General features: G+C 47.4%; 1 protein-coding gene across 3 annotated transcripts; it reads right to left on the minus strand.

Annotated features, from left to right (window-relative positions):
• Positions 1-1648: 1648 nt before the first annotated feature.
• On the minus strand, positions 1649-22174 carry ABCD4 (ATP binding cassette subfamily D member 4). Of its 3 annotated transcripts, XM_049898622.1 has the most exons (19): positions 21990-22174; positions 17889-18007; positions 17603-17730; positions 15567-15706; positions 14229-14345; positions 13749-13874; positions 13064-13114; positions 10971-11065; positions 10568-10689; positions 10389-10480; positions 10121-10210; positions 6131-6336; positions 5868-5959; positions 5337-5373; positions 4930-4979; positions 4425-4477; positions 4014-4090; positions 3182-3297; positions 1653-3004 (listed from the first exon to the last, which is right to left on the minus strand). In XM_049898622.1, exons 1-19 carry the CDS (start codon positions 22040-22042, stop codon positions 2936-2938), a joined length of 1833 nt encoding a protein of 610 aa, XP_049754579.1. In that variant the 5' UTR covers positions 22043-22174; the 3' UTR covers positions 1653-2935. The 3 variants fall into 3 exon arrangements, with proteins under 3 accessions (XP_049754581.1, XP_049754580.1, XP_049754579.1); XM_049898623.1 differs by lacking the exons at positions 10389-10480; positions 10568-10689; positions 10971-11065 and having other exon boundaries at positions 1652-3004; XM_049898624.1 differs by lacking the exons at positions 10971-11065; positions 14229-14345; positions 15567-15706; ... (1 more) ...; positions 17889-18007; positions 21990-22174 and having other exon boundaries at positions 1649-3004; positions 13749-13835.
• Between the last annotated feature and the right edge of the window lie 3760 nt (positions 22175-25934).

The following is a 25934-nucleotide window of genomic DNA, read 5'->3' on the forward strand; positions in this document are numbered from 1 at the left end:
CAGATGTTGCCTATCGGTCTTGTATATCTGATTGAACTAAGATACACATTCCTCATATGTGTTATTGTTTTACAGGCCTGTCTAATCTTTGGCTTAAAGGTGGACTTTGGGAGTGGCTTCAGTTCTGAGATAGCAGGGTGTCCGAGGTCCATAGTCTCGGGGGTTACTCCAGTCTCTGTCAATCCAGTAAGTCTGTTTTTTTTTCCCCCTTGATTTTGAATTTTGTTCTCTAATTTTCTCCTGCTCTCTCTGGAACCCTCTTTCGTGATCTCTGCCGGAGGGGTTGGTCATGGCAGCTGCCACCATCTAGTTCTTCTGGGCTCAGGCTGGTGGAGGCTGTGGTTCATGTGGCCCATTAGTCCTTTGGACTAGTATTTTCCTTGTGTCTTTTTTCTTCATTCTCCTTTGATACGAACATGCTGGGACCAATAGATGTATCTTAGATGACTGCTCACAAACTTTTAAGTCCGCAGATGCTACTCACCAAAGTTGGATGTAGAACATTTTTATGAACTGTTTTATGCCATTGACCTAGATGTTCCCCGAGACCATGGCCCCTAGCTCTCAGCCCCAGTAACTCAGGCTTTCAAGGTGTTCAGGTGTCTAAGAAGCTTCTATGACTTTGGCTTGGTCAAGTTGTGCTGACTTCCACTATGTTGTATGTTGTCTTTCCCTTCACCAAAGTTAACACTTGTCTACTATGATTTCCCCTCCCACCCCTCACCTCCTTCTAACCATCAAAGTTTTTTTTTTTTTTTTTTCTGTGTGTAAACCTTTTCCTGGGTTTTTATAATATTGGTCTCATGCAGTATTTATCCTCCTGTGACTGCCTTATTTTACTCAGCATAATGCCCTCCAGATTCATCCATGTTGAGATGTTTCATGGATTCATCACTGTCCTTTATGGCTGTATGTACCATCATTTATCCATTCATCTGTTGATGGGCACTTAGTTGTTTCCATGATTTTCCTACTGTGAATAATGGGGCAAGGAACATGGATAATGGGAATCTTAAAGACATTTTGCTTTGTAGCATGCAATGTTAATTCCCACAACCCCGAAAACCCTTCCATAATATTCTTTTGTGGTTTTGTATCTGGTGTTTTGGGGAATGCTAGCAATCACTCAATTCCAGAGGTGGCTCTAGAAGACTTTCCACAGTTATTACAACATATGTACAATTTTGTAAACCTTTTCTACTTGAGGTTATTCAATCATAAGCATTTTCCTACATTGCTTTATGGTCTTCAGCTCCACCTAAACTGTAAGCTCCATGAGGGTGGCACCAGGTCCACCTCGTTCCTCACTGTAAGCCTGGACTCTAGAAAAGTGTCTCATATAAGGTAGGTGTTCAGTCAGTATTTGACGAACAAATAACTGATGTGCCTTTGTTCTCAATGGCTGCATTATCATCAGCAATGTGCCTATACCACCAGTTACTAACACTCCCCAAGTGATGGGGCTTAGGCTGTCTCCTAACATTCCTTTCTTCAGAGTGCAGCTGCCACCAGCCTGTTGTTCCTTGGTTCTCCTTGTGGTTTTTTCTCACCTTTCTACCTGTCCTGAGTTTCTTCCAGATAAGATTAAAGGGGATGGAGAAAAGGAGATGGATGAAAGGTCTACTTACAGGTAGAACTGACAGAACTTGGTGAGGGACTGGGTAAAAGGATGAGGGGCGTGCATTAAGGACGATTAGATTTCTGGCTCAGGCAGCTGTATGGATAGAGGACACCAGAAAAGGCTATGGGGAAAGATCAGTTCAGTTTTGGACATGTTGGGTTTGAGGTGCCTTTATGATACGTACGTTAATATGGTGAGCAGATACTTGATGATAAAAGACTGCTTTTCTGTCCTGCCCCAGAGCCCCCAGTCTTCAGAAGAGTGATGAAAGGAATATAAGGATAACATTTCTATGTATTTTACATACTTTCGACTTATGTCAAGGGTAAAATTTCTTCCAAAAATACATTTGTTTAAAAAATACATTTAAATTTAAAAACGAGTTGATTTAAAGAAAATATGACAAGCAGTTAACAGTACAAGCAGTACATACATCTGACAAAAGTCATGAAGGTGGCATGCAGACAACTGAACTTTAGGGAACACTGTTCTAGAGCCCAACTAACTTTCCATGCTTTTGTGCTTTCTGGGTTTTGTCTGTTTAATTTGTTCTTGTTCCCAGAAGAGATTTAAAAAAAAAAAAATCCCAATTTTATTTTAGCTGACTAAGGGAAAAGAGATTTATTTTCATCTGGGGAAACAGTGGGGCTCCAGAGGTTAGTGGCTCAGGTACTTGACTGACAAAAGAGGAAGAGGGGGATGTAGAGTGAAGTGAAAAACCATGAGGTTTCAGAAGAATGGAGAGTTCTGTGCCCTTCCCTCCAGGCTCTCAAACACAAGCCTGGAGATCCAATAACAAAGATTATCCTCTAACAGAGAAGATGGAAAGGAAAAGCGGCAAAAAAAAAAAAAAAAAAAAATTTTATTTTTAACTTTCTTTTTAAAAAAGTTATAAAACTTAAATGGTTAGTTTAATTAAAGTTAAAAATCTACTGTTGCAAAATTTAACTGATTTAAGAGCAAGAGATTCCAGGATCTCTTGACTCCAATTCTCTTTCCACTTTGACTCTTCATTTCTTGTAGATCCCACATGTTGAGATTTTTCTGTAAAAAACACGGTCTGAAGTAACTTCTAAGTAATCAGCACTTCGTACACGGAGGGTCCAGCTGAGGCAGCAGGAGCCCTGGCTGAGGCTGGATGCCCCATGGAGACCCAGACCAGGCTGAGCCCACTGCTGTCTGCAACCCCACACAGGACCTGTGAGACTAACCCAGGCTCATTCCTGCCCCGGTCAGTCTTCCCGGTCTCTCCTGGGAATTGCCCAAGCTGCTGGAGCTTGGCTTTCCTTTTGGTGGCCATTTGTATCCTTGACTTCATTCTGCTTTGATTCTGGTCAGCTCCCATCTGCCTCCTCCATAGAGTTTGAGAACCCAGGAATGAAACTGTAAGAGACACCACCACAATGAGGTCAGGCTGCCCTGGCCGCAAGACCGGGAGCCCATCAGCTCCCTGCCCTCTCTGCCACCCCTTCTCCCCATTTGAGGAGTCTCTGGCCCCAGCCAGGCCCAGCCTTTGGGTTCTTTCCCCTTCTCCTTAGGCCTCCTCATGGGCACGGGTACCTTCTCAAGGCTGCGCCGATGCCCCACGCTGACGTACGTCATCCCCAGCTGCTGGCAGATGCGGTACAGCTCGCTCTCCACCTCCTCTGTCAGGGCACTGGTGGCTTCGTCAAGCACTGAAGGCCAAACATGCAGGAACAGATCAAAGTCCTGCCCGCCACCTGCCTCTGCTTCTCCTGCAGCCCACATGGGGACCTAGAGGCAGGATGAGTGCTCCTCTGGCTGACAGGAGCCCTGCCTTGAGGAAGGACAGGCCAAAGGAGCCAGGCCCCATCTGGGAATCCTTCCACCAGTGGTGAGACTATATTCCTCAGCTTCCTAAGGATAGGCACCAGCCACTCCTTGGAACCACTCAACCAAGGGAGTCAGTTCCTCCAAGGATAGTGGCCTTTGGAAAAGTCCACACTGGCCACCCCTCTGCCAGGCACAGCTGGAGGGATGTCCTTTCATCTGATGGCAAAGCCTGAGGGGCATAAAATGACAACCCCTCAGGCTGGCTCCCTGGCCCCAGCTGCTGCAATGGCAGGGAAGTTATAAATCGTATTATAATGTATCCAGAGCTGCTTGGAGGGGGCACCCTGAAGCCCCACAATGAAGCACCACTGCCTCACTGGCCGAGGCCTGCCATGCGGCTTGTGATGCAGTCCGGCTCAGCAGAAGGCAGGGAAGGAGGACTACGGGCCTCCCCTACAGGGTCCAGAGAGATGTCCAGCCACGCCCAGGTGTGCTCTCCTAAACATGTGCACACCTGCCTGGAAGCAAATGAATACATGCGGCTGTAGTGGGGAGCACACGCAGTGCCTGGCACATGTACCTACAGGGCGGTCCTCACCTGCATACTTTGGCTGCAGGTAGAAGAGCCGGGTGAAGGAGAGCCTCTGCATCTCCCCGGGAGACAAAACGTCGTACCTGAGAAAGGGGAATGAGAGGTGACCGCTGGAAGCCCCACAACGCTGGGCTAAGGCTCTGAAGTGACAGAGCTTGGCCTCTGCCTAGAATGGGTGTGGGCAAGAGGCTCTCTCTGCAGACAGATGGAAGTCACTCACTCTACGTTCAACCACAGCCCTGCTGCCCACACAGGTGAGGCCCAAACTCTGCTCCTGAGGGCATAAAACATGCCCTCAACAGACTATCCAAACACCTGGGCTTTGGGGTCAGGAGTCATCTCTATTTCTGGGCGACCCCTGGGAGCCATTGCCTTTGCAAGGGAGCTGCCTCAGGAGCACCTCAAACCCATTCTTACCAGTTCCAATCGACTTGCTGGTCCAGGCCCCCTGTCCTTGTCACCAAGCTGGACTGTAACAGACCCAGATGAATGACGTGTCAAAGGGCCCATCCCTGGTTCCTGCCACCCTGAGGTGCTCTCCCAGCCCTCATCACATGCATGCCTCTGAGACAGATATGCACCCCCGTCGGGGCGGGGAGGTATGCTATGAACTACGTTGTTTAGAATTGCTGGAGCATGATGACGATAACAGCAGACTGACGTAGTCAGCTTTACTGTTGTTTTAAAATTCTCTACAGAGAGTACATCCCCTAATCACCAGTATCTGGCCAACAGCCCCCACTGCCTTCATCCTTGCACTCCAGCTTTGTACTCCTGTGGCCCCCAGCCCCAGGCTCACACTTCCAGTCCTGGGCCCAGATAGTCGAGCCCGGCTCTGCTGGTGTCAGCACCTGTGGGTGGGAAGTGACAGTGGTGCTACCAGGTGGGCTCTGGATCTCAGCAGGGTCCTGTCTCCACTTACCAGGCCCGCCAACTCCAAGAACCTCATGATCCTCTCATCATCAGTAGAACCTACAAAACAGAGAAGGCTTTTTCCAGCGACCAGCTCTTCTGGGCGGCCAAATTATACACAGATGGGGCACATCATGGCAGGTAACAAGGGCCATCAGAAGGGCCGGGTGAGATAAGGAAGGAGATCATCACTGTCCTTCCTCCAATGGGTGTCTCTGCTCAAGGAGGGGACGACAGAGCTAAATGAGGTAAGAGTACAGACCCCAAAATAGTACACTGTCGAAGGAGGAGGAGGGGACCCAACCTGAAGCCAGCAGCTGGTTGGGGTCTCTCCCAAAAGGCTCATGTGAGGCCACGGTCAGGCAGTACAGGGACAACTGAGATGGGAGGACAGGACCTGAGGAGGCTCTAGCTCACCTGAGTCTGGGTAGATCTCCTTCAAGGGATAAATCACCTGATAAAACAAAAACCACACTGGTTTAGGAAGAAGGCCAGCAAAAGGTGGGTCAGCACATAAGTGCACCCTCCCCAAGAAACACCCCAGGAACTGCCAGAGAGGCCAGGCTCCATGCCACCTGAGGACACCAGGGAAGACCCAGGCCTGAGGGCCCATAGAGAGGCTGGGGGTTGGCAGGTGCCGAGACAGGGTCGCTGCAACCTTAGAAGTATTTGGGAGGAAACAGGCCCCAGAATCCAACACTGGTGCTCAGCAAACAGGTATGATTCTGGCCTGCAGCCCCAGAAGTTCCTCCCAGCACACCGGCCCAATCTGTGGGTGCTGAACGTGCAGTGTTCTTCAAACATCCCACCTTCTGCTCTGTAACTCCCTAGAGTCTGAGACCTGCCAGCAACCATGATGCCAGAGAGCCCAGCTGTGAGAGGATGGGGAGGGGAGGGAAGGGGAAAGAAGGGGAGGGGAGGAGAGGAAGGGCCCCAAACCTGGCTGACCTGCTCTCGAAGGGTCCCATCAGTGAAGAAGGGCTTTTGTGGCAGGAACAACACCCCGTGGGGTCCGAAGTCTGTCAGCATCTGCACTGAGCCTGCAGGGCCCACAGAAACCCCTATCTTGAGATCTCCCAGAGAAGGTAACTGCCCCCTCCTTTTCTCTCTGCCTCGTCATCCTGTTTCCCCAACAAAAAAGGCAGGATTCCACCACACCGCCCTCCCCCTTCCCAGGGCCAAGGCTGGGGCGGGGTAGGGGTGGTTCTCACCCCGTGTGCTCGCCCAGAGACCGCCCAGAACCCGCAGCAACGAGGTCTTGCCAGTGCCTGTGTTGCCCGTGATGAGCAGGCTCTGGCTCTCGGAGATCTTCAGGCCCAGGTCCTTGATTAGGGGCTTATCAGAGGAGGGGGCAGAGATGGAGACCCGCTCAAGGACAAAAGCTGTGTCTGCTGGCTCTGCTGGCCATCCTGGGGCCCTGAGGTCAGAGGAGAGGAGAGAATGGGGGAGAGAAGCAGCAACAGTATTTCCATGGGAGGCGCTTCTCCTTCAGGCCATTACTTTGGATTTGGGTGGAGGTGGGGGACCTACTGTACCAGGCTGGGCAAAGCTCATACATGACTGATCTTAGTTCATCTTAACACCCACGACTCATAGGTATTCTCTCATTTGGCAGATGAGGAAACCAAGAGTCAGGTGCGAAGTAACTTGCCCAAAGTCACAGAGCAGTAAGGAGCAGAACTGAATTTGTCTAATTCTAATATTGGTGGTTTTCCACTGTGTCATAGTGGGACTAGAGTGTTAATAAGAATGGGGAAAGTAATTCTAAGGAGTTGGGGTCCTGGCTTTCAGTGGATTCTGTCTCCCCAACAAGATAACCATTTCCTAAGGTCTCTGCACCATCACCCAGCCTCTGGGTTCACAGTTGCATGAAGCTTCACTTCTGCCCAGGGGCAACAGTTAAGGCATTAGTTCTAAGAAGAGAGAACTGACTGTAGGTCCTGGAATGCAGACTACCCCATTTGGGGGGAAAGTTTACTGTGTAGTCAGACACTGTCTAAGCACTTTTCACGGACTATCATATTTAATCCTTATAACAACCCTAAGAGGAAAAGAAACCAAAAAAGTGGTTGCCATTGAATAGATTCCAGCACATGGTGACCCCACGTATGTCATAGTAGATCTTGGCCCCGTAGGTTTTCAGTGGCTGACGTTTCAAAAGCGGACTGTCAGGACATTCTTCTGAGGTGCCTCTGGTGGACTTGAACCTCCAACCTTCTGGTTAGCTGCCAAGCACATTAATTGTATGCATCACCCAGGGACTCCCCCTTTTAGAGATAAAGAAACTGAGACACAGAAAAGGTAAGTATTTTCCCAAGAAAAGTAAGGTGATGAAACAAATCCTGAAACTACAGAAGGATCAGAAACATCACAGAGCATGAAAGGTAAGTGAATAAAGACACCTTGGTCTCAGGGGACACCTAGCTCAATTGGTATAGAACAGTTTCTAAAGAAAATGTTCTACATCCTACTTTGGTGAGTAGCATCTAGGGGTTTAAAAACTTGTGAGCAGTTGTTATGGACTGAACTGTGTCACCCCCAAAATGTGTTATCAACATGGCTAGGTCATGACTCCCAGTATTGTGTGACTGTCCACCATTTTGTCACCTGATGTGGATTTCCTTTGTGTTGTAAATCCTACCTCTATGATGTTAACGAGGCAGGATTAGAGGCAGTTATGTTAATAAGACAGGACTCAATTTACAAGATTAGATTGTATCTTGAGTCAATCTCTTTTGAAACATAAAACAGAGAAGGGAGAAGAGAGACAGAGGACCAAGAAAGTAGTGTCAGGAACAGAGTGTGTCCTTTGGACCCAGGGTCCCTGCACTGAGAATTCCTAGACCTGGTGAAGACTGATGATGATGACCTTCCTCTAGAACCGACACAGAAGGAAAGCCTTCCCGTGGAGCTGGAACCCTGAATTTGTACTTCTAGCCTCCTAGAATTATGAGAGAATAAATTTCTCTTTGTTAAAGCCATCCACTTGTGGTATTTCTGTTATAGCAGCACTAGATGACTAAGACAGTGGCCATCTAAGATACTCCACTGATCCCACCTGGTCTGGAGCAAGGGAGAATGAAGAAAATCAAAGACACAAGTGAGTGAAGGGAAGGACAATACTCAATACATGGAAGGTCAGCTCAACTGGACTGGACCAAAAGCAAAGAAGTTTCCGGGATAAACTGAATGCTTCAAAGGTCAGCGGAGCAAGGGCGGGGGTTTGGGGACAATGGTTTAAGGGGACTTCTAAGTCAATTGGCAAAATAATACTATTATGAAAACATTCTGCATCCCACTTTGAAATGTGGTATCTGGGGTCTTAAATGCTAACAAGCGGCCATCTAAGATGCATCAATTGGTCTCAACCCACCCGGAGCAAAGGAGAATGAAGAACACCAAGGTCACACGATAACTAAGAGCCCAAGAGACAGAAAGGGCCACATGAACCAGAGACCTACATCATCCTGAGACCAGAAGAACTAGTTGGTGCCTGGCCACAACTGATGACGGCCCTGACAGAGAACACAACAGAGAACCCCTGAGGGAGCAGGAGATTAGTGGGATGCAGACCCCAAATTCTCACAAAAAGACCATACTTAATGGTCTGACTGAGACTAGAGGAATCCCAGTGGTCATGGTCCCCAAACCTTCTGTTGGCACAGGACAGGAACCATTCCCGAAGACAACTCATCAGACATGAAAGGGACTGGACAGTGGGTAGGAGAGAGATGCTGATGAAGAGTGAGCTATTTGTATCAGGTGGACTCTTGAGACTGTGTTGGCATCTCCTGTCTGGAGGAGGGATGGGAGGATAGAGAGAGTTGGAAGCTGGCAAAATTGTCACGAAAGGAGAGACTGGAAGGGCTGACTCATTAGGGGGAGAGCAAGTGGGAGTACGGAGTAAGGTGTATATAAACTTATATGTGACAGTCTGACTTGATTTGTAAACGTTCACTTGAAGCTCAATAAAAGTTAATAAAAAAATAAATAATAAACAATTAAAAAAAAGACACAAGTGAAAGATTAGTCCAAAGGACTAACAGACCATAACTACCACAGCTTCCACCAGACTGAATCCACCACAACTAGATGGTGCCCAGCTACCACCACCGACTGCTCTAACAAGGATCAGACAGAGCGGGAGAAAAAAGGTAGAACAAAATTCAAACTCACAAAAAAAGACCAGAGTTACTGGTCTGACAGAGACTGCAGAAACACTGAGAGTATGACCCCTGGACACCCTTTTAACTCAGTACTGAAGTCACTCCTGAGGTTTGCCCTTCAGCCAAAGATTAGACAGGCCCATAAAATAAGCAATAACACACATAGCTCAACCATGTATGCAAGACTAAATGGGGACACTAGCCCAGGGGCAAGGGTGAGAAGGGAGAAGGGGACAGGAAAACTGGACAAATGGAAACGGGGAACCCAAGGTTGAGAAGGGGAGCATGTTGACACATTGCAGGGTTGGCAGCCAATGTCACAAAACAATATATGTATTAATTGTTTAATGAGAAACTAACTTGATCTGTAAACCTTCATCTAAAGCACCAAAAAAAAAAAAAAAAAAAAAAAAATCTCTGGGTCTGAGTGAGGTGTGGGGAACCAAGAACAGACATGACCCGAGGAAAAGCAAGGAGTCCCTGGGTGGTACAAACCGTTAAAGCACTCGGCTACCTAATGGAAGGTTGATGTCCACCCAGAGGTGCCTCAGAAGAAAGGCTTAGTGATCTACTTCCAAAAGATCGGCCATTAAAAACTCTATGAAGCACAATTCTCTTCTGACACACACGGGGTTGCCATGAGTTGGAATCACCTCAACGGCGACTCGTCGTGGTGGTGAGGAAGGGCAGGCGTCAGGGCTCGGGGTCAGGGGTCGGGCGGGAGGAGGAGGAAGAGGCAGGACAGACACTGTTCAGATTTCTGTTTTGTTATCTGGGCCCAGGCAGAAGGCATGCGTGTACTCTGCTTCCATCAGCTGGGGAAGTGACATAAAAGAACACACTGGATGCCAGAACAGCAACATCGTCTGTGAGCACATAACGTGTCCTCACATGATGCAGATTTCTTTCACTTAATCCTCACAACAGCCCTGCCACCTGGCTGGGGCAGCGCAGGGCTCCTGGGAGAACTCAGCTGGGTGATTCCAGACCTGCCTTATTCTCAAGTACTGCACCCACTGCCAGCCCAATACTCACTTGTCCAAGTCCCACTCACTCTCATCCAGGTTCTCAGAGTCCTGAGACGTCAGGGACATGTCTAGCAGGGTCTCCTGCAGCTCCCCAATCCTGGCAAGAAATGAAAACCTGAGGCAGGGTCTGGGGGGCCCAGGTGAAGGTCATACTCCTTTTCCTGTCTCACACCCTCTACTGTATAGTGTGTTTGTCTGTTCCTTTTATCATTCAACTACATCTCCAGTGGCACACACTTTACTCTGGGACTAGAGAGGGCTGGCCACAGCCTCACCTGTGCGTGTACCCTGCCACATCGGACAGCGTAGTAGAGAGGTCAATGAGTCGGGTGAAGCAGCTGATGAGGTAAATGCACACGAAGGCATTCTGGACAGGACAAGAGCAGTCAGTGGAGGTCTCGGACCTGGGCGGGCCAAAGGGCACACCTGAGGGGTCACCAAGAGGGATTCTCACCTTGCTGACCAGAGTGCTAAGCTCTGTGGGGCTCAGGTCTCCATAGACCCCACTGAAAATGGGGATTGCGATGACAACGTAACTCAGGATGCTGCCCAGATAGTCAAACGTGTTGACGCCAACTACAGAAGACACACTGCATAAGAGACCTGGGCCAGTCACGTGCTCTGCAGGAGATATAACTCTTGGGCTGGGGAGCAGGAAGCCAAGGGGGCCAAGCTAGTCCCTCAGTCTTCATTCTCCTGAGAGCACTCGTGGCAAAGGCCATGGCTCCCTGGCAACTCCTTCATCAGAGAAAATTGATAGGAGCTGAGAGGAAGTAGGGAGGGGTGGGGAGGGAAGGGGGCTCCCATGCCATGGCTCCCACCTCCACGGCCCTGGGAGCCAGGCTCCCTCCACCTACTGGACAGCCAGAGCTCCTTGGACATCAGCTCTCTCTGGGTCTGCAGGAGCCTCTGCAGCCTGCGGTCTGTCCTCATGTGCTCCACGTGCCCAGCTCTGACGAGAAAGCCCAGCAGAGCCTCAGCCAGGCTGGGGGACTCCTTGCCCCTCAGCACATCCTCCTTAGGGGCCAATCCCATCCAGATAATCTCAGCCTCAGACCCTTTCTGCAGCTAGTACCTGTTCATTGCTTCATTCATCTCTTAGGGTATTGTGCACAAGAGAACATGAACTCTAGAGCTGGACAGATTTGGTTCAAATCCTGGCTCTGGCCGGTTACTAGCTGGGCCATGCTGATAGGTTACTTAAGCCTCTGAGTCTCAGTTTTCTCACCTCAAAAATGGAGCTAATAATACCTGTGTAATAGGCTGTTGCTCTTAGTTTCTGCTGAGTCATTTCTGACTCAGGGCAATCCCACATGTGCAGAGCAGAGCTGCTCCACAGGGTCTTCAAGGCTGTGGCCTTTTGGGAGCAGATCACCAGGGCTCTCTTCCGAGGCACCTCTGAGTAGGTTCAAACTGCCAACCTTTTGGCCAGCAGTCAAGCGCTTAACCGTCTGTGCCACCCAGGGACACCAGTGAGAGCTGTGAGTAAGCATTAGAGTTACCACATATAAGATGCCAGGCATATAAGGGGCTTTGCTTTTACTGAACAAAGATACAGAGTGGCCACTATGTGCCAGGCTCTGTGATAGCCAACACCAGTTACCATCAAGTCGATTCCAACTCATGGTGACCCCACACGTGTCAGAGTAGAACTATGAACCGTTTGCACCACCCAGGGATTCCTGTGCTAGTAGGCTAACGGGAAAAAGAGGTGGATCAAGCAGTCCTTGTGCTTGCGAGGCTCGCAGCTGGGATAGGCAGGCAGAAGGCACTGCATTCTCCCCGGGAACATGGAGTGTTATACTAGACGCATGTCTTCAGGGCCATGGCAATAGACAGGCCTGACCACCAAGGGAATCTGGAAAGCTCCTCCAGGGGAAATGACTTGGGGCTTCGAGGATGGCAGAAAGTCTCCACTAGAAAAGGTGACGGAAGGAGGCAGGGCACTGCTGTCAGATTTTACAAAGAGGCTGCACAAAAACCTGCCTGGCGCTCCAAGAACTCATCTGCTTTTCTCAGAGCCTAGAGCTTTATGAGCAGAAGCTGCTGACTCCAAAAGCAAACTTACCACACACCCAGCCCTACCCACCCCCAAAACAAACCCTTGAGTCCTAGTATTTTTGGCGCCCCCAAGTGGTGACAGCTGCAAACTGCAAGCAAAGGTTCCACCAGCTATTAGATCCACCCAACGTGCAGGCGATCCAAGGAGTTGCTTCCGCGACTTAAACACAGTCGTCTGGGGCCTGGAAACTCTGGTGGCGTAGTGGTTAAGTGCTACGGCTACTAACCCAAGGGTCGGCAGTTCAAATCCACCAGGTGCTCCTTGGAAATTCTATGGGGCAGCTCTACTCTGTCCTATAGAGTTGCTATGAGTCGGAATCAACTCGATGGCACTGGGTTTGGTTCTTGGTTTTTTGGTCTGGGGCCTGCACTATCAGTCCAAACTCTGATTCCAGAGGTCTCACATGAGGCGGAGGGCAGGGACTCACTGGCCCCGGAGGAAAGGGAAGGGATTTCCCAATGCTGCTGTCAGGAGGTCACACGGTAAGAGGCTCCCATCCCTTCCCATGCTAGAGAGGGAGGATCAGTCTTGACCTCAGGCACTGCCAGGAAGTCACTTTACATACAGACAAGCAGAGGCAGAGGAAACGTCGCACAGTCACCAGCAAGATGACCAAGCATTCATTCATTTTATTCTTTGAACAAATTCAGGGGCCATTCCAGGCCACTAAGACTAAAGCCAGCCACACAGCGGCACCACCAGCTTCAGAACCAACCCGTGGACCTAAGAGTGAGGCAGACAAGTACAGAGAGAGGTGCAGGGGCAGGTCACACCAAGTGCGAGAACGCTCAGCCCTAAGCTCAGGGACAAAAGCTGGTGGTGCCCTTCCTTCTCTACTCCCTCCACTCTCAGGTCTGACAAGACAGGAGTGGCCTCCACCTGACTTACCTGTAGAAAGCAGCAGGCTCGGCATTCACCCGAATCTGCATGTGCTTGAACCTGGACAGACCAAAGGGAAACGTGCTGACAACAGGGACTGGCCCCTCTTCTTTCAGAACACTACAATCAAAGCCCTCAGACAAAGAGGAGCCCAATCCCACCTCAAAATTGTTGCTGCCTTAGCCCAACCCTATCCCTGGACTGCCACAGGGGTGGGACACCCCAGGGCCTGGGTGGAGGGGGCAGTGGGAGCTCTAGAATCAGGGCCTGCCTTCACCTTTCCCTGGAGAGGGAAGACACGTCCCTGCCCACAGCACCTCATCCTCCCAGGGCCAGGGCTGAAGTGGGAGGCCAAGAAGCACAGAGCAGGGGCTGAACCCACCGGCTTCCAGGCCCAAACTGACCCGAAACAGGGTAGTTAAACCAGGAGCATGTGAGGAGGCCAAGGGATGATGATAATGGTGAAGGCCTATCACTGTTCTCAGAGCCTCTCATGTATAATCTCATTAATCCTCACAACAACCTTCTAAGCAGGCACAGCATCACCCCCATTTTAGAGGTAAGAAAACTGGAGCTTAGCAAGGTTAAGGGCCTTGCCCAAGATCACACAGTTGCAATTTGAACTTAGGTGGTCTGTCTCCAAACCCCATTCCCTTAGCCATACGCCCAGCATGGAAACTTCAGAGAGACACACCTGAAATCACCCTCCAGCTTCTCCTGCTGCACCAGCTTCGCCACGATGGGGCCCATCAGAATTTTGTTCACCACGGTCCCCAGGATGAAATACCCGAAGATGCTCACAGGCCCGAGCCAGCCTGTGCTGAAAGCCAGAAAGGGAGAGAGGGAGACCTCAGCCCTAATTCCTGCCCTCTCCCAGGTAGCCCCTGTCCCACCTCAGCAGCTCTGTGGGACTCCTGCATGGGAACATCTGGTACCTGGTCTAAGCTGTCAGAGCACCAAGATCTCTGTGACAAACACCATGGGGCCAAAGGGAGGGCAGGGGCCTGGGCATGTAAGACAGGAAGACTTCCTGGGGTGCAGATGGGAGGGAGGGAAGACAAGCCTCTCCTGGACCCTGACCTGAGAGCTGACTCAGCCCAACGTGTTAGCAAGTGACCTCTGAGGAAACACTAAGCCAAGATGGAGGAGGGTCCCAGGAGGGGGAGAGCTTCACCTTTGGAAGCACTGATACGTGTAGTAGACGAGGGTGAAGGGGGAGATGATCAGCTGGCTGGCCATGCTGCTGAGCTGCCGGCAGAAACGCTCCACGTCCTGGCTGATGCGCTGGTCTCTGTAGCCAACAACATGGAGTAACTGGACCCAGGGAGCTGGGCTCAAGGGGTAGAGAGCCAAGACAGTTTCACACCACCTCTTATCCACACGAGCCCATGGGAAGGTGGACCAGACAAGGACTGATTTCCCAGAGGCAGCTAGACCTTTAGGAGCTTTAAACAGGGTTCTGGAGAGGGGCTTCTTGTGGTGCCTCAGTTTATCACTCAGTGAAAGTGGGGACTGAAAGGCCAGCACCAGGAGTTTGAGCCAGCTGAGCTCAGCCAAATAAAAACTTTGGGGCGGGTGAGCTCAGCTTCCGGAAGATCAGGAAAGCTGTGCCATTTATCTCAATCCTCCCCAATTTTTCTGTGTGCCCGCCCCCATTTTAGCTATCTGGCTGCAGAAGCTTCGTGTGGGTGAAGCCACGGAGAAGAGGTCTAGAAGGTAAGTAAGTAGTAGCAGCCTGCCAAGAATCTTAGCTGCAAAGCTCAGCTTGACCACGTGGAAGGTCACCCTAAACAACAGTGTTTGCTGGGAGTGTCGTGAGTGGGGAGGGGCTGGGAGTGTGGAGGACAGACCCCATTATGTCCCATTCCACCACCAGAGCCACAGATTCCTCCGACTCCCAGTGAGACGTGACGTTGGGTAAGTCACTTGCTATCTCTGGGCCTTGGTTTCCTCACCTGTAAAATAATAGCTAACTTACACTGGGACACTTGCTATATGCCAGGCATAGAATCATGTGCCTAACACGAATCACACCATTTTATCCTCACACGTCCTCTGAGATAGGAGCTATAATCACCCCCATTCTACAGAAGGGAACCTGGGGCTTAGTGAGCTTAAGAGCTATAAACTGGGATGTGACAGAATGGAGATTTTGACCCTAGACTGAGCCCTAGACAAGACTGAAAACCCCAGAACTGGTTTTCTAGCTCTTCTGGCAAGGACGCTTTCTTCAGAGAGTACCTTATTTGAAAGCCCAGGACACAAAATGGACAAAAGGGAGCTGCCCCCCAGAGTCCTGGCCCCTTCTTTTCAGCTTCCTAGCCTCAGCCCTGCAGCCTCTCCAGGGGGCCTCTGCAGAGCAACCCCGCCCCCATGGCTCTAGGCAGCAACATTTGCCCATAAAGACTGAAGGTGATCTCCAAGGGGTCTGCCACCAGGATTCCTTAGGGCTAAGCCAGACTGACAGGGCCACACAGAGGGTAGCAAGGATGGGGGGTGGTTTGGTGCCTACGGGTTATCGACGTCATCCCGCAGCACGTTGAGGGTGTAGTACACGCGGCCCCGGAAGTAGAGGCGATGAAGGTACTCAGTGAGGTCCTTCCTCCAGCTCACGTACAGCAGGTTGCAGGTGAACTGGTCAAAGCTCTTGAGCTGTGCAGTAGGGAGGCAATGGAAGAGGCAAGGGAGAGAAAGATGGCTTCCTGCAAGTCTCAGCTCAAAGCTCAGTGCTGGCAGAAAGCCTCTGCTGACTCGCCCCAGCTCACACTGATTACTCTGTCCACGCAGCACTTTGGCTTGTTTAAAGCGTCAAGTCATGGGATTTTCCCTTCCTCATTTGCGCATGTGTTCATTCCATCACCAAATACCAAAGGGAGGCCCTTTAGCCCCTTTCTACATGCTTTTTACTACCTTATTCTAAGACCTGATGAGCTTCTGAAGGTTGGGAATTATAACTTCTATTCCATTTAGGTTCTACTCCTGTCCCCAAAGCCTGGAGCAGGGTTCTGCAGACACAGGTGCTTACTGACTGAAGACCCATCATAGTTTAAGCCAAAGTGTCATGAGAAATGGCTTCCTCCAGGAAACATGTCCTGACACAGAGCAGTAGGCTTGAGTCCTAGCAGAGCCCTAACCCTCCTTCACTCACCATTTACCAGGCACCTATGCCAGTATGGAGCCCTGGTGGCACAGTGATTAAGAGCTATGGCTGCTAACCAAAAGGTTGGCAGTTGGAATCCACCAGCCACTCTTTGGAAACCCTATGGGGCAATTTGACTGTCCTATAGGGTCGCTTTAGTCGGAACAGACTCGATGACAATGGGTTTGGTTTTTTTGTTATGTCTTAAGCACTAGGGAAATAACAATGAGCTCACAGTCTAGCAAGGAAACAGTCACAAAGGCGGGAAGAGTGCTACAGCAGAGTCCAGGCAAGGTATTAGGGAAGTACGGAGAAAGGGTAGAGGAAACCTGGAGGAGGAAGTTGGGAGGACTTGGAAGAGATGCCACAGAGGTAACTTGAAAGATGAGTAGGCTTTAGCCAAGTGAGAGAGGGGGCCAGGGGAAAGAGGTCACTCCAGGCGAGAATGCGGCAAGTGCAAAGGCTGGAAGGTGTGACCTGGTGCCAGGCTGAGTCACGGGCTCAGTCCCCCAGAGGAAGAGTAGCAGCTTTGGCTGCTGATGGCGGTTTTAAAGTACTCTGAGCTCCGTGCAGCAAAAATTCTAGGAACAAGCCACCAATGACTATCCTGACAGGGAATACAACAGAGAGTACTGGACAGAGCAAGAGAAAAATGTAATAGAGCTTAAATTCATGTAGAAAGACTAGACTTAATGGTCTGACAGACTAGAGGAACCCATGAAACTATGGACCCTGGATGCTCTGTTAACCCAGAATTGAAACCATTCCTGAAGCCTACTCTTCAGACAAAGATTAGACAGGACTGTAAAACAAAAAATTAATACATGTGAGGAATGTGTTTCTTAGTTCAATCAGATATATGAGACTAAATGGGCCGCTCCTGTCCAAAAGCAGGAGGAGAAGGCAGGAAGGGACAGAAACTGGTCAAAGGGACACAGGGAACCTGGGGTGGAAAGGGGGAGCGTGCTGCCACATTGTGGGGATTGCAACTTATGTCACAAAACAATATGTGTATAAATTTTTGAATGAGAAATTAACAAGCTGTAAAACTTCCACCTAAAGCACAATAAAAATAAATAAAATAAAATAAAATTTAGGATTACTTTCTTAGGAAAAAAAATTCTAGGAATGAAAAGGACAATGGTCATTTCCATTAAATGCTGAATTAAATCAGAACCTCATGGTTAGCGCTCAGAGCTTGAAACCCCTACGGAAGGGGTCCTGATAGCAATATCAATGCCCTGCTTGGGGTTCTGATCTTCAGGGAAGTTATCCCTCAAGTTCCCCGAAAAGGGAGGGAACATACACCCACAGATGGGTTCCTGCTTCCTGGTGGCTAAGTCCCACCGGCGTTCCGCTCATACTAGGCTGGAGAGGAAGAGAGACACAAGGAGAAGTAAAGACCTTACCGTGGAGTTGAGAACGATGAGCGTGACAGCCAGGAATGTCAGGCTCTTAAACCCATCCAAGTCTTTGTTCCCCAGGACCCGGTAGTACTGACTGGGAATCAAGCCAACCTGGTAGATAACCAGTTGTTCTGGGGGAGGAGGAGTCAAAGAAATCAGTGATGAGGAGTAAGAATGGAAGGTGGGAAGCTTCCTCCTGAGTCCTTGTCTCATCAGTACCCCAGAGAGATGGAAAGGGACCCCAAACCAGGGCTTCCCTCCCTCCTCGAGCCTAGGCTCACTCACTTACCCACCAGGACCACACACAGAAGGGTCAGGAACATCAAGGCACTCTGTGATGACCAAGAGGGAAACAAAACCTTCTGTATCTGAAGGAACCGCTGGAGAAATTGCAGATCTACCCTGGGCCTAAAGAAGAGAAACAGGAGAAGCCCAAGGGGGCAGGTAAGCCTTAGAGAGCAGTTATCAGGCTTATCTGCATTGTTCTGTTTGGGGCCAGGCCCCCAATGGTTTCCTAATGATGAAGATGGTAGGCTGGGAATAGACCAGGAATATAAAAGAAATTCTTTAAGTTGATAAATGCTATAACAGATTATCTACCAAAAACCTATAGCACAAAACGTAATTAAGAAACTTTAGCCTTATTCTCTTTATGGTCACAAACAAGACAAAGATGCCCATTTGATCAAGGATTTTAAGGTTCTCGCTAAAGCAAGAGAAAGAAATGAGGTAAAAGAGTTAATAGGGAGGAGATTAAATTATCATGATTTGCAGACGATTTGATCTGTTACACAGGAAACACACACAAATCAATAGATAAACTGTTGGAAATAAAAGGAGTTCATCAGCAACGTTGCTAGAGACAAGGTTAATATACAAATACCAACAGTGTTCTGCTAGACTGCAACTAACAACAACATGCTGGCGATAATCAACTAGAAATATAAAGAAAATAAGATGTCATTTACGAAAGCATAGAAAAGCTACAAAATATGCAGGAATTAACCTTTAAGGAAGAAGACCTACATAGATAGAAATGGCATGACTTAATATTATAAAAACTTCCTTTCTAACAAAAGTAGTCTATAAACTCAATACAATACTAATCAAAAGCCCAGCAGGACTTCTCTGAGGACCTTTATGTGGAAGAATAAAGATGCATAGTTTAGGACAGCAGTGAAGAATAGGAAAGAGGGAGGAAGAGACTCAAAACCATCAGGTTATTAGGACAAAACATATTACAGGGCTAGAGTAATAACAAAGTGTGGCATTAATACAGGAACAAAAAGACCAGTGGAACAGGGAGACAAAAAACAGACCTATGTTTATATAGGCACGTAATAGAGGTTACGTCCCAAGAAAGGATACATTAATACTAATACCAATAATTGCCAGCACTTATTAAGCACATACTACTCAGTATTATTCTAAGTATATTAATTCATTTAATCTTCACAATCTTAAGAGATATAGACTATAACCTTATTTAAGGATGAGGAAATTGAGGCAAAAAGGTTAAGTAACTTGTCCTGTTACCCATCTATTAAGCGTGGCCTTAGGGTCTGAACACAGTGCAGCCTGGCTCCAAGAAATCTGTGTTCTTAACAACTATACCACACAGCGTCTCTAGTTATTAATTATATTTTTTATTTTATTGTGATTATATATATACATATATTATATAGTTTGCCATTTTAACTATTTTTAAACATACAATTCAGTGACATTACTTATATTCACCACATTGTACTAGCATCACCACTATCTATTTTCAAAAGTTTTACATCACCATAAACACAATCAGTATCCCTTCAGTGATAACTCTCATTCCCTCCTCCCCCCAGTCCCTGGTAACCACTAATAAACTTTTGTCTCTATGCATTTGTCTATTCTAGATATTTATATAAGTGGGATCATACAGAATTTGTCCTACTGAGTCTGGCTTATTTCACTCAGCACAGTGTTTTCAAGGTTCACTGATGTAGCATGTACCAGCACTCCATTTCTCTTCATGGCTGAGTGATATTCCATTGTATGTCTATATCACATTTTGTTTATCCACTCATCTGTAAATTAATTAATTAAAATAAATTAATCTGTAAATTGAAACAGTGAAGGAAAATCTGGGTTATGACCTCAAACCATTTAAAAAATAAATTTTAAAAACTCCAAATGGATCAAAAATCTAAATGTGAAAAGTAACACTTTGACACTACTAGGTTAACGGAAGGAGGGGAAAGCGTTGAAACATCGCGGGGTTGGTAACCAATGTCACAAAACAATTTGTGTATTAATTGTTTAATGAGAAACTAATTTGTTCTGTACACTTTAAACTATAACACAATAAACAAAAAAAAGTTAACAGAAGGAAATGCCGAAGAATATTTCAATAAGCAATATTTTAATGGTGCTGAAGGTCCCTGGATGGCAAGAGTAGTTTTCAAATGGCTGCATTACAGCCAAGAAAAACCCTATGGAGTAGTTCTACTCTGTAACACATGGGGTTGCCATGAGTTGGAATGGACTCTATGGCAATGGTTTTGGGTTTTTTTTTTTTTTAATGATGTCTAAGTGGGAAGAAATTTCTCAAATAAGACCCCAAACCTACAAACTGTAAGAGGGAAAACCTGATGGATTTAACTTAATCACAATTAAATATTTTTCTTCAACCCAATACCACTGATTAAGTTAAAACTTGGAAAAGGTACTTGCAGAATGTAAAATCTAGAACATACAAGAAAGTCCTATACATCACAAAGACAGGAAATGCATAGAAAGGTGGAAAAAGATATGAACAGGCAACCCACAAAATGAAAACTCAAATCCTAATAAATATAAGAAATGAAAATTAACACAGTGGGATACACCTCACACCCATCAGATTGATAAAAATTAGAAAACCGAACAATACCAAGTGTTGGGGGAATATGAGGAAACAGGAACCTTTGTGTACTGCTGGTGGGACATATAAACTGGTGTGACCATTCCAAAGAACAATCTAGCAGAATTAGATATGATCCAGCATCCCGGCGGGTGGGGGGTAAGAGGGAATAACCAAGAGAAACTCACCTATATCCAAGAAGAGAAAAGTTCCAGAATATTCATTACAGTACGGTTTTTGGTGGTTAAAAAAACTGAAAGCAATCTAGGCATCCACCACTAGGGAATGGGTAAGATTTTATTTATTCATTTTAGGGGTTTATACACACAGGGTGGAAACCCTGGTGGTGTAATGGTTAAGAACTACAGATGCTAACTGAAAGGTTGGCAGTTCGAGTCCACCAGGCGCTCCTTGGAAACCCTATGGGGCCGTTCTACTCTGTCCTACAGGGTCGTTATGAGTTGGAATCGACTCCGCAGCAACGGGTTTTGGTAATACACATGGGATAGCACATGCAGCAAAGTGAAAACTAGACTTATGTACCGTAGCATATTTATGTTACAGCAGCATGGATGAAAGGACCTTGGGTGGCACACATGGTGCTGCCTACTAGCCTAAAGTTTGGCAGTTTCAACCCACCCAGTAGTACCACGGAAGAAAGGCCTGGTGAGCTGCTTCCATAGAGACTACTGCTAAGAAAACGCTATGGAGCAGTTCTACTTGGGGTCCTCATGAGCTAGAATCGACTCAGTGGGCAATGCATTAGCATGGATTATCTCAAGAACACAAGGTTGAGTAAAAGAGACTTAAAAATATTCACAGCATATTGACATTTATACGAATTCAAAACCACAATGGTTAAATGCTAGGCTGCTAGGCAAAAGGTTGGCGGCTGGAATCCACCCAGCAGCTCAGCAGGAGAAAGACCCCGCGATTGTTCCCATAAAGATTACAGCCGAGGAAACACTACTGGGCAGTTCTACTCTGTTCCACTGGGTCGCTATGAGTCGGAATCCATTCGATGAATTTTTCAAGGTAATACATACACAAACTGAAATGAGGTGGGCTGTAAAGACACTCATTTAAATGCACCAGAGTGGGTGTCTGTGAAGGGGAGTGAAGTGGAATTGAGGATAAAGAACGAAGAGGAAGATAATAAAATAAACAAGAGGGATTCCCAAAGACAGCGCACCAAGAACTGAGAAGGACTGAGGTTCTTTAAACAAAACAACAACGCCAGTCCCGAGGGCGAGGAGCCCGCACAGCCCGCACTCGGAGTACAGCGGGTGGCCGACGTTCCGCGAAGGCTCGAGGAAGGAGGCCAGTGTCGGTGCTGGCGGCCTCGCACGGAGGGTGGGGTGGGCGCCCCTTCTCGCTCACAAGTCACTCGAGCCGGGGAGGTGACTTCAGGAGCACAGGCTAGGACTGGACTGCCCCTTCCTCAGAGAGTCCCGAGCGGGTCGTCCGCGGCCTGGCTCTCCCCCGACACCCCCCAGCCGCCCGGCTCACCTCGCGCCGGCCCCGGGCGCGGCCGCCGCCGCCGCCGCCGCCGGGAGAGCCATGACCTGGACCCGACCGAAGCGGCAGCACACCGGTCCCACGTTCAGCTCCCAGCAGAGTGCAAAGACCGCGCTCCGGCCAGGGAGGGGCGGGGCCCCGGCAACCACAGAGACGCCGGCGGATAGAGAGGAAGGCTCCGGGCTCCGGGCCGCTCCCGGAAGCGACTGACTTCTCTGAAGAACCAAAGAGTGCCCAGCGTTAATTCCGTCGACCCGGCGGCTAGAGTGTCCCCTTCTGAATCTGTGAGGGTTCTCCTTTGACCCGAGGTAGCCAGGAATGTCACGAAAGCATTTTATAACAAGTCTTAAAAAGCCAGAGTGACCTTGTAAAAACAAATGAGAACATACAACTCTTTCGCTTAAAACTGCCCAACAGGCTGTTACAGCTTCCGATTGTAGTTAGAATAAAATCCAAACTTTTCCTTGGCATGCGTGATCAACCTGTCCCCCCACCCCATTTCACGTCAACTCGTAGTCCACTTTACTCTGGTTATATTGGTCTTCCTTCTCTTCATTGAATGTTCTACTTCGTTTCTGCCTCAGGGTCTTTCCAAATGCTTTGCCTTTGCGTGAATCGCTCTTCCTCTAGCCTAGAGCTTTCCACGGCTGGCTAACCCGTGTCATGAGCTCAAATGTCATCTGCTCAGAAATGTCCTCCCTGACCACCCTATCTAGAGTATGTGCTCTGGCCGCATCATTCCTTATTGCGTTAAGCCGGTTGAACCAGTTCCTGTCCAGTCGATTCTGACTCATAGCGACCCTATAGGACAGGGCAGAACTGCCCCCTAGGGTTTCCAAGGAGCAGTTGGTAGATTCGAACTACTGACCTTTTGGTCAGCAGCAGACCTCTTAACCACTGCGCCACCAGGGCTATTTAATTTTCTTCATAATATTTGTCACTATCTGAAACTATCATTCCCTGTCTTCCTCTGTGAGAATAAACTTCACTACAGCAGGAATCCTTTTTAATACAGCAATGCTGTATTCCCAGTGAGTAGAACATTGCTTCTTGTTGTTAGGTGCCATCGAGTCGATCCGACTCTTACTGACCCTATGTACAACAGAATGAAACACTGCCTGGTCCTGTGCCATGCCCACAATCATTGTTATGCTTGAGCCCATTGTTGCAGCCACTATGTCAATTCATCTCGTTGAGGGTCTTCCTCTTTTTCATTGACCCTGTACTTTACCAAGCATGATGTCCTTCTCTGGGAACTGATCTCTCCTGAGAACATGTCCAAAGTATGTAAGATGTAGTCTCGCCATCCTTGCTTCTAAGGAGCATTCTGGTTGTACTTCTTGCAAGACAGATTTGTTCATTCTTTTGGCGGTCCCCGGTATTTTCAATATTCTTCACCAACACCACAATTCAAAGGCCTCAATTCTTCTGTTTTCCTTATTCATTGTCCAGCTTTCGCATGCATAAGATGCTATTGAAAATACCATGGCGTGGGTCAGACACACCTCAGTCTTCAAGGTGATATCTTTGCTTTCCAACACTTTAAAGAGGTCTTCTGCAGGAGATTTGCTCAATGCAACGTGTCTTTTGAATTCTTGACTGCTGTTTCCGTGGGTGTTGATTGTGGATCCAAGTAAAACGAAATCCTTGACAACCTCAATCTTTTCTGTTTATCGTGATGTTGTTTATTGGTTCAGCTGTGAGGATTTTTGTTTTCTTTATGTTGAGGTGTAATTCATACTGAAGGCTTTGGTCATTGATCTTCAATAGTAAGTGCTTCAATTCTCCACTTTCAGCAAGCAAGGTTGTGTCATCTGCATAAAGCAGATTGCTAATGAATCTTCCACCAGTCCTGATGTCCCATTCCTCTTCATATAGTCCAGTTTCTCAGATTATTTGCTCAACATACAGATTGAATAGGTATGGTGAAAGGTTCAACTCTGACGCATACCTTTCCTGACTTTAAATCACTCAGTATCCCCTTGTTCTGTCCGAACAACTGCCTCTTGATGTATGTACAGGTTCCTCATGAGCACAACTAAGTGTTCTGGAATTCCCATTCTTCACAACATTTTCCGTAACTCGTTATGATTCACACAGCCAAATGCCTTAGCATAGTCAATAAAACACAGGTAAACATCCTCCTGGTATTCTCTGCTTTCAGCCAAGATCCATCTAACATGATATCCCTGGTTCCATGACCTCTTCTGAAATTGCCTGAATTGCTGGCAGTTCCCTGTTGATATATTGCTGCAGCTGCTTTTGAATGATCTTCAGCAAAATTTTGCTTGTGTGTGATATTAATGATATTGTTTTATAATTTCCGTATTTAGCTGGATCACCTTTCTTGGGAATAGGCATAAATATGGATCTCTTCCAGTCGATTGACCAGATAGCTGTCTTCCAAATTTCTTGGCATAGAAAAATGAGTACTTCCAGCACTGCATCTGTTTGCTGAAACATCTCAATTGATATTCCATCAATTCCTGGAGGCTTGTTTTTCACCATTGCCTTCAGTGGAACTTGGACTTCTTCCTTCAGTACCATCGGTTTCTGATCATATGCTGTGTCTTGAAATGGCTGAACATCGACCAATTCTTTTTGGTATAATGACTGTGTATTCCTTCCATCTTCTTTTGATGCTTCCTGTGTCACTTAATATTTTTCCCATAGAATCTTTCACTATTGCAACTCGAGGGCTTGAATTTTTTCTTCATTTCTTTCAGCTAGAGAAATGCCAGCGTATTCTTCCCTTTTGGTTTACCACCTCCAGCTCTTTGCACATGTCATTATAATACCTTACTGTCTTCTTGAGCCACCCTTTCCTTTTACTTCATCATTTCTTCCTTTTGCTTTAGCTGCTCGACGTTCAAGAGCAAGTTTCAGAGTCTCTTCTGACATCCATTTTGATTTTTTCTTTCTTTCCTGTCTGTTTAATGACCTCTTGTTTTCTTCATCTGTAGGGTCGCTATGAGTCGGAATCGACTCGATGGCACTGGGTGTTTTGTTTTCTTCATGCACGATGGCCTTGATGTCATTCCACAACTTGTCTGGTCTTCAGTCATTAGTGTTCAACGTGTCAAATCTATTCTTGGGATGGCCTCTAAATTCAGGTGGGATATACTCAAGGCTGTACTTTGGCTCTTGTGGACTTGTTCTAATTTTCTTGTTTCAACTTGAACTTGCATATGAGCAATTGATGGTCTGTTTCGCAGTCGGGCCCTGGCCTTGTTCTGACTGATGATACTGAGTTTTTCCATTGTCTCTTTCCACAGATGTAGTTGATTTGATTCCTGTGTATTCCATCTGGCGAGGTCCATGTGTGTAGTGGCCATTTATGTTGGTGAAAAAAGGCATTTGCAATGAAAAAGTCGTTGGCCTTGCAAAATTCTATCATGTGATCTCCGCATCGTTTCTTTCACCAAGGCCATATTTTCCAGCTACTGATCCTTGCTCTTTGTTTCCAGCTTTTACATTCCAATCACCAGTAATTATCAATATATCCTGATTGCATATTCAATCAATTTCAGACTACAGAAGCAGGTAAAAATCTTCAATTTCTTCATCTTTGGCCTTAGTGACTGGTGGGTAAATTTGAATAATAGTCATATTAACTGGTATTCCTCATAACCCATTCCTCATAGGTGTATGGATATTATCCTATCACCGACAGTATCGTACTTCAGAATAGATCTTGAAATGTTCTTTTTGGTGATGCATGCAACACCATTCTTCTTCAAGTTGTCATTCCTGGCATAGTAGACCATACGATTGTCCAATTCAAAATGGCCAATACCAGTCCATTTCAGCTCACTAATGCCTACGATATTGATGTTTATGCTTTCCATTTCATTTTTGACAATTTCCAATTTTCCTAGATTCATACTTTGTACATTCCAGGTTCCGATTTTTAATGGATGTTTGCAGCTGTCTCTT

Source organism: Elephas maximus, chromosome 10 (genome assembly GCF_024166365.1).
Source record: "Elephas maximus indicus isolate mEleMax1 chromosome 10, mEleMax1 primary haplotype, whole genome shotgun sequence".
In the NCBI taxonomy this organism is placed as follows: Eukaryota; Metazoa; Chordata; class Mammalia; order Proboscidea; family Elephantidae; genus Elephas; species Elephas maximus.

Bases quoted from the DNA above. Each gene is read 5' to 3' on its own strand.
- ABCD4 (XM_049898622.1), bottom strand. From the start codon at position 22,042: ATGGCTCTCCCGGCGGCGGCGGCGGCGGCGGCCGCGCCCGGGGCCGGC. The intron at 10,211-10,388 runs GTGAGGCTGTGG...ATTTCTTGCCAG, and splicing joins GTGGCAGGGTACACGCACAG to GATTGGGGAGCTGCAGGAGA. The intron at 5,374-5,867 runs GTCAGCCAGGTT...TTGTTTTATCAG, and splicing joins ATGGGACCCTTCGAGAGCAG to GTGATTTATCCCTTGAAGGA.